The 12,918-nt window shown below is 42.8% G+C and overlaps 1 protein-coding gene across 40 annotated transcripts in view; it reads left to right on the top strand.

The window, feature by feature from the left end:
* The window catches only part of FHOD3 (formin homology 2 domain containing 3), a 455,074-nt gene that overhangs the window by 202,060 nt on the left and 240,096 nt on the right, over positions 1-12,918 (top strand). For all 40 annotated transcript variants that reach the window (XM_070220968.1, XM_070220943.1, XM_070220944.1 and 37 more), the window contains exons 4-5: positions 1,359-1,426; positions 7,918-8,023. In XM_070220968.1, the coding sequence (XP_070077069.1) occupies positions 1,359-1,426; positions 7,918-8,023 (174 nt within the window). The remainder of the gene's footprint in view (positions 1-1,358; positions 1,427-7,917; positions 8,024-12,918) is intronic.

Consider the following 12,918-nt stretch of genomic DNA (forward strand, 5'->3'; position numbering starts at 1 on the left):
TTCGTTACCCCCCAAAGGCTGGAGTTGAAGCCCAGGGTGGCCGGCCACCTGCATGATGTTGCTTTGAACTCTTATTCTATCTAAATATTTTAAGTTAAGTTTTTATCCAACTCCATCATATCAGTGTTTGATTTAACACAAAAGCCATTTCATGTAAATCTATTGTTATCTGTTCCCATTTTATAGATGGGGCGTCCAAGGCTTGGAGAGGTAAAGTACTTTGCCCAAGGTCACATAGCTCGTAGGTGGTGACACCAGGTTTGAAATGCAGGCCGTCTCGTTGCTTAGTCTTTGCTCTTCACGGGTCCACTCTTCATTACTGAATCCCCAGTGCCTAGAACAGTGCCTGGCAGGTACTCAGTAATTATGTGTTGGATGATGTACATTGGGGTGGTCTGGCATCTGGTATTAGGAACCCAACCCTAGGCACATGAGCCATCTGGGTCAGGATCAAGCTTGGGTTCTGGGAAGAGCAGCAGATCCATGCTCCCGGGCCTCCTGCATACATCAGGAGAACTAGACTCTCCCTTCCTCCTGTGTGCCTTCAGCGCTTTGTAGTGCTGCCCTACTGGCCAAAGAGTAATTGTGGCATACTCATCTTTATGTCTTGCTGCATTGTGACCTCTAGAGGATGCGTCCTGGGTCGAGTTCATCTCCTTATTCACAAGGCCTAGCCCAGCTAGTACACGTTAAATGTGACTGATTGAGCTGTGGGTTATAGAAGTTGATAGGAATCTTGAGCTAGAGAATACAGAGGCAGGGCTCCTCCATCTGCCTTGCTCAGAGCCAGGACCCATCCTTGAACACGAGTGAGAGTCCAGGTACAGGCAGAACTAAGGCTGGGTTCCTGCCTAGAGGGCCGTCACTGAGGGAGTCAGTCAGTCCTTAGAGCCACCATGCTGCCCTTGGGTCTCTTGAGGCAACCGTCATACCCCAGGGAAAAGGAGGTGCTGCAAAGCTTTCCGAACCCAGCTGCAGAGAGCATGGTGGTGCAGGGGCTTTGAGGCAAGGAAAGAGGGAGGTGGAAGGAGGAATTGTGTTTTGGCTGTGTTCAATTTCTGGATATAGTTGGCTATCAAGTGTAATAGTCTATATACAGCTGGAAATAGAGATCTGGAGAGAGGGAGGGAGGGGGATGGGCATCATTCTCCACAACTTACACCATCCCCCCTTCCTTCTACCTCTAACAGACCAGACTGTTCTTTGTATTATTGGAGGCGAAGTCTGTGTCCGAAATGAAATGAATTCTGTTCACTCACCTTTCCAGTGGAAATTCTGTAATTGTTCATATCCTCTCTGTGTTTTTACCATCTGTTGAGTCAGTTTAATTAATTTTGTATGTTGTTTCTTTATTTCAGAAAAACTGTACAACTCCAGTGGACGAGATTTAAGAAGGGCCCTTTTCTCCCTGAAGCAGATCTTTCAGGTAAAAAAGGAAACAAATGCTCAAGTCCTGTCTTTTGCATTGCTTGTGGAATTAGATACAGACAAGTTTATACCTTTTCCTGGTTACAGAAAGAAAAGTCTCTTTAGATTACAATGTAAATTAGGTCAAATTATCAGTTCAGAATACTTTCAACATATCAAATATTTCAAACATAGTAAAGACCAGTTGATCAAATCATAATTTTTCCATATTTACTTCAGGTTTTTAAAAACAAAAACCTATGAAGGGTGTAATTAGAGTCTTGTTTTCGCTCCCCAATACCAACCATCCTCTTCTTACCCCAGGGCCAGGTCCCCTCTCTCCTGATTGTCGAATTTGGTGTTTTTCATGCACATGCATATTTCTGTACTGATGATGAATATTCAACAGCGATATGTGATATTCCTTCATATTAACTTTATGTGTATGTTACTATGTTGCATATATCATACTTCAGCTTACTTCTTGAGAGCTGGGTAGACGTAGGCATGAGTGATGTAGCTCCAAGTGAATATTCCATTATATGAATAAAGCACAAATTGCATTGTTAATTCTTTTGTTGGCAGACAGTTTGGTGTATTTCCAGAGTTTTGCTGTTATAAACCATGCTACTAGAGACATGTTCCCTTGTGCATATGTGCAAGTCCTTCTTTCAGGTTCTATGTTATCCTTCTCTTGTAAGCCTCCCCTCTGTCCCTGTCCTGAGGAAGTCACAAGCCTAGTGAAGCAGGCTAGGACAGGTGTGCAGACAAACCCGAGACTGTCACCCACATGAGACTGCAGAGGAGAGAGAGTAAGAGCCAGGGTTGGAGAACGAGGCCTCTGTGCCTGGGCAGGATCAGGAGATGGCTTCATGGAGAATGGGCATTTGCACTGAGCTTGTGCCTGTGTGCGTTCCTCGTTCTTTCTGTTATGATTTTGAACTCCAGAGTATATTCCACTTCTCTTCAGTTCCTGTCTTACCCACATCCTTAAAGGATTTTCTTTGTCAGTGAAGGTTCTAGCCAGAGTGGCAATCCCCTTCATGGATGTCTTCCTGTCTGAGAGGGAACAGACAAAAGGGCAGGCCAAAAATCCATCCCAACTGCCTGTCCTCCTCCCATTCTTCCTTAAACATGTTCAACATGCCTTCATCTTTTTTCCAGCATAGAGTCCCTTCTCAATGTCAACATTTCTGGAAATGAGTTCTCATTTCTCTTCTTCTGACAGCTACAAGTGTAAACTTATCTCATCATTGCTCCCTCATGTCACACATCTCAGAAATGCCTAGGGGTTTGGGGTCTGCCTTGGTTCAGGACGTTTCTTCTCGGAAAATTGCAGCAGTTGTCCATAGGTGCTGCCTGCTTTTGGTCCTTCCCAACTCAATCCATTCTTTAGCGTCTTGCCAGAGGGGTTGGAGGAAGTCATTCTCTTGTTGGTTCCATGTAGCCTTCTGGGTTACATCTGAATTTCTCCATATAACATTGAGGCCCTTGTGGATCTGGCCTCTGTTGCCTACCTCTGTGGCCTTGGCTGCATCCTAAGTTCCACCCATGATTGCATTCCAGGAGCGAGCTGTGCCCTTTCTCTTCTGCACTTTTGTCTCTGGACCTATTCTGTCTATCCCAGAGTGCATTGCCATCCCACATCCAGTCTCCACGTCTCTTAGTTTTCCTCCTGGTATCTCCTCCTGCTACAGATTCTCTCCCTAAATAACTCCTCACCACAGTCAGGATCCCTCCAAATACTTCTAAAGTTCCCTGTGCTTACCTCTAGTGTAGAACATGAGATACCACATGGCACTTGTCTGCTTCTAGTCGTCTGTCAGCTCTCTGGATTTCATCACTGGGTCTTAGGGGCCTAGCACAGTGTCTGGTGCCACTTACACAATAGATGAATGGACTGGGGGGATTGAATAGTCTTCCAGCAAATGTCTGTCTTCAGTCTTCCCTGTCCCTAATTTAGTAAATGCTTTGTTGACTAATTACTTGTCCCAAAGTCCCACTTCCCATTTATCCATCTGTGTCTCTCTGTTCCTTAGCCAAATGAAACAAAACTTCTTCACCCTCCATTATGTCCTCCTCTTGAACTCAGGTCCCTGACTGCAGTCAGGCTGCGTTCTTACCGTGCCACCAGAGAGCCATGTCAATGCCACTCCTCACCCTAACTCATTTGGTCCCTCAGTCTGCCTGCTGTTTCTGTTGTTCAGCTTTGACTTCTTTCAATATCTGTTTACCTCACTGAGTATCCAGTTAGTGGTAAAACCATGCAGAGAAGAGCTATTCCAAGCCACTTTAAAACACTGTAATTTGTGCACCTTGACTAGGATATAATCTAAGAACAAAAAGAACCATGCATACACAAAAAATCAGCTGTTTGAGATAATCACATTGCTGGTGGTAGTGTCAATATTGCCATTCTGAGACGTGTGTGTGTGTGTTGTTCTAATAGAGCTCTTAAGGATTAAGACTCTTCATATGTGGGAGAGAAGATAGAAAAGTAGAAGAGGTTAAGTTAAAAACTCTGTATTCCTGAATTTAATTGGAATTATCAGAAGGAACCCATGGTGTTTATTGTCTTAACAACAACAAAAAGTAAATAAGCATATTTGCAGTACTAAGTTTTCTGAAAAGGACTAGAAGCGATGATCAACCCATCAGCACTGAGACTATGGTCTTAAAATACCAAAAGGAACCAGCACTCCTTGGAGAAATAGCTGATTCCAAGTCTGGAGTAGGAAATGGATAAAATAAACTCGAAACATCTTATCATACAGCTAGCAAGGAAGCTGTCACATACTACTAGGATTATTGCCAAAAGAACTCATGAGTATGTTCAAGAATCTTCCACTGGCTGGCTAAAGATGGGACAATAAAGATCGATAGCATCAATAAGGATGATAATTACAATGAATTGAAATACATCAAGTAAATTTGCATTGATGAGTTCATAAAGATATGAAAAAACAACAATGAATTGGTCACTGTTGGGAGATGCTAGTGAACCAGCTCATTATTTTGAAAATGGGTAAAGTTTTAGAATCTCCCATTTATCTTAACTTTTCCTATATGAACTTTAGGATAATCAAACAGTAGTTGAAGGAATATTTTGCTTATAAAAATATTCTAGCTAATAAGTAAGAAGTGGTAATAGAATTAGAATATCACAAATTTTCGTCCCTAAATGAATTAATGGTTTTAAGTGTTGAGCATCAGGACCTGCTGACATGATGGAAATGAGATACAACCAGATGTTATGTGCCTCCTCATGGAAATACACACTACCATTGATGATGTGGTCAAGCCAACAAAATCAACCCTGGATCTGATCATGCCTCTATACGCAGTAACCAATTTATCAATGAGTTAGGAGAGAGGCACCCATTAAACTACACCACAGGGGTGTAATCAAGAAAATCCAGACTGTGAGCTATTCTACAGGATAAATGACCTAGTTTCTTTAACACATAAATTTCGAGGAAAAAAAAAGATGAATTAAAAGACATTTAAAATTTATATCAACTAATTGCCACATGTAGATCTTATTTGGATCCTAATACAGAGTGTGAAAAACAGTATTTATGAGACAGTTGGAATTTTCATCACTGACTGGATGTTTGATAAAAAGAAAGTACAAATTTTTTATTATGAGTGCATAATTTTTTAAAAAGTTCTTATATTTGGGGGAATGTTTCTGGATTAAATGCTGTGATGTCTGGGATTTGCTTCAAATTAGTATGGCAGCAGACAGTGGGATGATAGATGAAACAGGATTGGTGTGAATTGATTGGTATCTGGGGCTCACTAACTTATTTTGTCTTCTTTTGTATATGTTTAATGTTTTCCATGGTGAAAAAAGTAAAAATAAAACAAACATGTTTAGGGTCTTGTTGCGCATCCCCTCACCAAGCTTGTTCTGTGGTGTTGGCTCTCTCAATTCTCAGGGATGCTGCTACTACCATTTATTCATCAAACAAATAGTTTTGAGCATCCTTTGTTGGCGTTATGTAGGCAAGGAAGAAGGTGCTTGCTACCAGAAGTTTGTAATCTGTTTGGAAGACCACACACATGTGCACAAAACAGCTCTAAGCCACAAGGCAGGGATGCATTGGGTATTGAATGGATTACACAGGCTGATCACCTTCTCCCACACCCACAGGTCTGCGTCTCCATCATGTCTTATGTTTTCTAGATGTGGAGGTTCTTTCTGGAACTAGACCTGTAAGGGTGTAAAAGAAAAAAAACCAGAGCCATTGATTGGTTGAACTGAGTTGAATATTCCTTGACTAATAGGCATAAAAAATGATCACAGATTATTAAAGTATGGCTATTATAGAAAATTCTGAAATGCAGGATAATCCTTTGTTAGTGTTAATATTTGATTTCATTCTAGTCAGAAACCATTGTTTTAAAAACCATTTATTAATGCCTATATATTATAGGGTATGTGTTCAAAATCTAGTAAATTGCCAATTCAGAAGGTAGTCTCCACATTTATTATCCATAAATTTCTCTTTCGTCAGTGCCTTATCTACCTATGTGCATACATTTTAGTTAGGGTTCTGAATTATTTTTATAAACACTGTCTCCCCGTCCAGTGTGTTTTCCAAATGCCTTTGCCAGACGGTTCCCTCTCTGCTATATTAATATTAGCGATTAGCTTGAGTGGTTTCTTGAGAGCTTGTTCTCACTTTTTCACCATGAAGTCATGTGTAAAACCTAGTTTTAGTTAAAGTAATAAACATTTGTTACATGCTTGGAAAAACTCTCTGACTAGACATGAGCTCATCTAAATGTTCGCTTTTCACATATGTTGGTGGAAAAGGATATGGATGGAGGGAGAATTATTTTTTATTTCCTTTATACATACGAGTGTAAAGTAATTTTCCAAAAACTCAAGATATTGTCCCATTTTCTCTTGCTTCCAAAGCCATGATTATCTTAAAGTCTGAGTTAACACAGCTGTCTCTCATTACCTTCGGGGCAAGCGTTGCTCACTCCCTCCCCCCATGCCCTCTGAACGTTGAACGTGCTTTCTTGGTTCAAAGGGAGCCTCTGCCTGGCTTGCCCACATTTCGCTCAAGTCCTCCATCCATATAATTGGAAAATGCCATAAAATCAAAATGAAGGGCTGATTTCATATAGGGACAGGAGAATTATGCCAGTTCATCTAAATTATTTTTTTCTTTTTTGGAGATAAACCACGGTTGCTGACCATTTCTATAATAATAACCTTTCATTATTCCATTAAGCTTTCTACTATTTACATCACTGAGGTTTTGAATTTTTACTCTGTTGTTAGAATTGAAGGTGAATGTTCCAGCCTTATCCGAGTTGTATTTGAGACAAGTCACTGTCCAACTGAGAAAATCTCCTAAAACAGTAGTGGAAAAATCCCTCTCATAGAACTTGATATTGCAGGAAAATGACTGGGCTTGGGGGCTGGCTGGACATCAGTGATCTTGGTGAAAGTTTTGCCACTCTTGAGTATTCATCTGTAAAGAGAAGGTAGGATTCGATCAGTAGTCCTAGAATTGGCTGCCCTTTAGGATTTGCTGGGGAATTTAACAGCAGAGCCTGGGCCCCACCTTAGAAATTCTGATTAAGTCCATCTGGATAGGGTTCTGCTTCTTATTCCTTTTTAAAGCTCCCCAGATGATCCTAATGTGAAGAAGTCAGGAGTGAGAACCATCTGAACACCTCGGAATCACCCGGAGGGCTTGTTAAGCCCAGATTGCTGGGCCTCACAGTGGTTTCCTCTCTGATAAGTCAGATGTGGGGCCAGATAGTTTGCGCTTTTAACAAATTCCCAGATGATGCTCATGCTGCCCGTGCTTTTGGAGACCTGTCTTTGAGAAGCCCTGGATTAGATGAGCCCTGAGAGTCCTTTCATGTCCTGCCTTCTGTGGTGGGGTCTGCAGGCTGGCCGAGGGGCCTCTTTTGACGGGTGGTATGGCTGCTGCAGAGGCACGACTGATGCTGCGCTCTGCCTCCTTGCTTGTCCTGAAGGCAGCACAACTTGGTTGGTGGAGAAACTGCTTCCTTACTTTCTCAGATACAAGACTGTCCTTAAGAGCTATCTTTTGGAACACGTGAGTTGCTTTGAATCCTGCACTTCATGGTCTGTGTTGCAATCGAATGTTTCCTGTTGTTAAAACCCAGCAAGCTTCATGTGGCCAGTCCCTAGGGACCTGTGGGGGAGTGGAGCCGGGTGATTTTTGAAGAATGAAAAACAGAACACTATAAATATTCCTGACGGTCAGGGGATTCATTTGCTTTATCTTTATTAGATTGCCCAGAAGGCAATAATTGGTCTTTGGCAAACATCAATGTGAAGACTGGTTGTAAAATTCCTCTGGCAACAGTTAAGATGCTTCATTTGAATGGAGCAGAACAATCTTTAGAGGTCGGTCTGGCTTCAAAGGCTTGTGCATAGTTTTAACAGCACAGCCTGGATGGAGGATGGACTGGGACAGTGTTTGAAGTCTTTTTTTTTTCCCCCTTTCCCGCCAGGATGACAAGGATTTGGTGCATGAATTTGTAGTGGCTGAAGGTCTGACGTGTTTGATCAAGGTGGGAGCTGAGGCAGATCAGAACTATCAGAACTACATTCTGAGGGGTAAGTTGTGACGGCGCGGGCAGCCGGCCCCTGCTGCAAGGGAGGTCTGGGGTCACCTCCAGGAACGTCAACACTGAGAGCTTTTTAGAAGACTTGGATTATGGAATCAGGTGCTGAAGACACCCTGGAGCAAACGAACCTTCATCGGGTTTTATCAGTTCCCAGTAACTGATTAGTGACCGAGCTAACCATATTGACTTTTACCTGAAGTCTCTTCCTGGTTATTGAGAAAAAAGAACGTACGACACACTAGGTTCTTTATAATCTGTTTTATTTGGTGAGGAAAGGGACACACTAAGTGGGCTTGGGTAAAGCCTGCATTTCAGCAGAAAGCCACCCAGTACAAAAGAGGCCGCTTTATTTCCTAGGAAATTTTTTTTTCTCCGACTTGAGTTATTACTGGGTCACTTGTCAGAAGTGCACATTCCTCAGCAGGTCCTACTCTTTCTGTCTCAGTAGGTCTGGGTGGGCCTAGAATTTGCATTTTAAGGAATGATTCTGAAAGCTAGCTCGATTATTTCATTTTTTATAAAGTGACCCACGTGTGGAGTTTGAAACACTGATTACTGTTCCAGTTCATAAAGTTAATGCTCTTTTCATAGTTATAGTATTTTTGTGCACCTTCATATTATTAATTTTATTTGATCCTGTAAAAAAAATGCATAGGCAGGGCAGGAATTATTGGGTTGAACCATATGAAATTGCTGCTATCAATAGTTTTGACCTAGAAAAGGAGAAATTTAATATATAGTTCAATATCTACTTCATTTTACAGTTGAAAAATTTGAGACTCAACGAAGTCGAGCATCGCTTCCTCCTCTGTGTGGTCAAGCAGGGGCTGTGCCCAGGCACTGGGGCACATGGAGCTGATCATGGTTCTGTTCCCCCTTCTGCATCTATGCCTGTAACCCCACAACTCTACATTCTGTGTTCATATAAGGGAAAAAAATACCTCTTTTTTTTTTTTTCCTCTTGAAGGAAGAATACATGAAATGTGTGAGTTAATATCAAATGTCAGTGGTTGGAGTTGATTGAGACAGGCAAATGAAACAGTCTTCCACAGTTCCCGTTGTGTTTTGCCCTGAGAAGATTCCTTATGTTCTGTGTTGTTACCCAGCACATCAAACTCTGAGTCCTTCCCCCTTCTCCCCACTCCTGGAGAGCCACTGTAACAGAAGGCAAAAGGAAAAGAGAAAACTTAGGGCTCACGTAGAAAAAATTTCAAGGGCGTATTTTCAAGTCAGTGTTAATCATTTCCTTTCATTTTGATAACTGCCAAATGCGTGTGTGAGAGAGTTCTTCAGCCTCTTCTTCTTCTGCTCCGTGGTATCTGTGTGGCTGAGGAGTCACCTTCTGTTGTCCACCTTCAATCTTTTCCTGGGCGTGTGGTAGATACTCACTACAGATTGTTAGTAGAGATGCTCTGTGGATGAATTTTGTGATTTTTATCCTCAATATAATTAAGACATTTACATGGAAACTTCTGAGGTATGTGTAGATAAATTAACCGTAAACTTTGTCCTGCTGTGTTGCATCCTAACACAGCTCTCTTTCTGTGTCTGAAGAGATGGTGCAAGCCTTGATGCTCATCGTCGTATTCCATGCACACTGGTCCAACACCTGGAGTAGGGGATGCACGGAGATAAGGGTGGAGAACTTCCTCTAGTTTATTTTCCAGGTCCCTTATACTATGGATGCTCAGTAAATTGAACCACATGGAAGGAAATATACCTAAAATTGCCTAATTCTGAATAGGGGATCCAAACTGACTATATTTTTTTGTTATTTTTAAAGTATACATCATTTTAACTTTACAAAACAAAGTCTTCTCCACTGGGTGCTTACATGTGCACACGTGCTTGTACACACACACACACACACCCACACCCACCCACACACCCACACCCCTCTATGGAGCTAATATTATAACCATCTTCATGTTTGTCTTTATTATTCATCTACATTCAAGGATGGGGATGAGGGGATGGCTGTGCCAGCTGTGGTCAGTCCTCTCTTATGAATAAAGCAAAATTCTTGTCAGCAACCTCCTGAAGACTTTCCATGGGTTAGAAAAGGGTCATGTGACCACCTGTGGCTGCAAGGGAGGCAGGTAGAGTATTTGGCTTGCTGGACTTTGAAGGGAGGCAGCAAGAGAGAAAGGTGTGGCTTTGGCCTGTGGGTTACCAGTGCCTGCCACATAGAGGGAGTTAAGAGGGAAACACTCAGCCCAACTGAGAAGGCCTGCTAGTGAGCAGTATAGTGGTGGTGGTGGTGGGAGGTGGTGTAGGTGTCCCCGCTGCTGAGGGTATTGTCGAACAGGAGGCAGTAAGTGAGCTCAATGTCTGCACAAGGCCCTAAATGGTGAATTGTGTGAATCGTACTTTCTGGCAATGAAAGATGGTATTGACGTAGAATACGTCAGCTAAGCTCTCTACCTCAGTGAATGCTTTTTGTTAAGCTTGCAGTGGTTTATTAATTTGCAGTGTTCTGATCTTCATCAGAAAGGGGGCCAAAGGCAATCACCAAATGTTTAGGAATCAGAATGCCCAAGCACAACCAGGGGTGATCCCCGTCCAGCACCTGCTACTTCTCTGGCTGTGCAGAAAATGCCACTGAGGTAAGACGCTCACTCTAGACAGCTCTTCCTAAAGTGTGAGGAGGCTCACGTTTCCATTGCCACTCCTAGGACCTTGCCGTTAGATTTTGCTTTTCCAGGGGTGTCCATTTATTGGAGGCCAGAAGGCTCCCCATGTGTTACCTGGAAAACAAGCAAGTGCTCGCTCCTATTCAGGTTACTACAAGACGTCCTGCTTTCCACGCACCGGAGTGCCTTTGCATGCCTGCCCCACTTCAGCTAAGTCTCAGAGGACTTGGGGTAACCCCGGGCACTGTGTGCAAACGTCAGCATATTTTGGTGTATCTGACCGAGGCCCGTGCCAGGAAAGTACCTCTGAGGGATGTAAATGACAGATTTCTTAGGGGTGTGACTTTCGTGTTTTTATACAAGGAAGCTATTGTTTTTCCTAGCCCACATGTGGAGTCGCCCCTTCCTGACTTTGAAGACTTCTTCTCCTAGAGGCTTTTTTAGGTTATGAACAGCTGCCGGCAGCCACCAGATATTTGCAATCAAGGACAACCTTTGAATTGCCTCTTTGTTTGTCCAACTCTGTTTTAACCACATTACCTTAGGTGAGGTATGATGAAGCCAGAGGCAGATCAAGAGAGAGAAACTGGAAGAGGTTTACAGTTTTGTAACTCACCGTTCCCTGGGGAGAACACAGCATGCCCCCCAGGCTGACTTGGGGAGCACGGGGGTTGGTCATGAGGCAGAGGGAGAGGGCAGCCACCTTTGCTGTGATTTCCACTGGGTGAGCAGGCTTAGGATGGGCTAGTTTGAATAATTTCAGTGGGCCCTAAGTCGTAGGGTCTGTCCCTGGCTCTCTGGTACCTGGCACTAGGGTGACGGGGGGGTGGATGTAGAGGCCTGGAGTGTGAGAGCCTGTCATGGCAGGTGGTTGGAGGTGTGACTTGGTGAGCTGCTGGAGAAGAGAACTGACTGACCTGTAGCCGGGGTCTCAAAACTGGGTCAAGACAGTGTTGAAAACACTAGATTACAAACTGTAAGGTGGGTCAATGTCGAAGTGCTGTGGAAGAGCGTGCCCTTCGTGCAGTGACCTCAGGAACTCCACTCTGTGGGACCATGTGTGAGGCCCCAGATCCAAGGGAAACACCAGCATTCGGAGAACCCAGTCCTTTCCACATCTGCTTTTAGGACTTGTTTAATTTATCTTTACTTTTGTACTCAGCCCTCTGTCAGCTCTTTCTCTACGGTCCGGGAATCTGTTGCTTTCAGTCGAGGCTGTATCTGCTGAGAGGTAAAGCTAGGTTTTGAGTTACGGTGTAGTCAAACGTGCTCCAAAAATGTGAGCCGGCTGCTGGGAAGAGGTCTTAAATGCACAACATGTAGAAATAATATTTATCTGACTTATTATTCTTGGATGGTTCTAGCTAATGATCTAAAGTTTTTCTTGATAGCCAGTATTTAATATAAATCTACTGTGGAATTTTGTACCTCACAATTATTGTTATTGAAGTGGGACCCAGTGTGGTATATTCCTGGGAACTTAAGCTTTCTACACACATACTGAGCCTACACTCTGGGCCACGTCAGGCCTGGGAGGTGTGATGATGAGTCCAAGATACAGCCCTGCCCTGGAGAAGCTCTCTGGGAGGCGGTGCATGTGGCCCGTTTTATCTGTTGTATCACATATGGCTTACATGTTTAGAAATTGCATGTAAGTGGTATGCTTTGGGGGAGAAAAGAGAAAGTGATAAGTACAGTCAGTAAGCCCAGCTGCCTTTTCTGGCTGTACCTCAAGGGAAACTACCTCTGAAGGGCTAGTTTTACATGGAGAAATTTGATTTGATCATTTCACCTAAAGCAAACTACCCATTAATCATAAAACACATTAGTCATTATCAGAGCTGGATAAGATCTTAGAACTCTTTTAACTCAACCTTTTCATTTCAAGAGAAAACTGCAGATAATTTGTTTGTCCCTGTGATGTTTTAAAAAATGTTTTAATGGTTGTCAACCTTTACAAATTGGGAGATTTGGCATTAAAAAATCCAGATTTCAGGCTTCTTTGGACAAACCAGAACAAGAGAATTTCAGTGCCTTGCCAAATATTACTTAACTATATTCCACTATAGGAATAATGTCATGCATCTTAGGGGCTCTCTTAATGAGGATCAGGACTTCTGGTCAGATGATTTTTGTCAGCATCTACATCACCAGGAACAGAAATAGTGTAGACAGCACAGAAAGAGAATTTAGGATGTTAGAGAGAAGGTGGTAGCAAAAAATGATCAAATGGTGATTAAACCAATATCCT

The sequence above is a fragment of the Equus caballus genome, chromosome 8 (genome assembly GCF_041296265.1).
Source record: "Equus caballus isolate H_3958 breed thoroughbred chromosome 8, TB-T2T, whole genome shotgun sequence".
Taxonomy (NCBI): domain Eukaryota; kingdom Metazoa; phylum Chordata; class Mammalia; order Perissodactyla; family Equidae; genus Equus; species Equus caballus.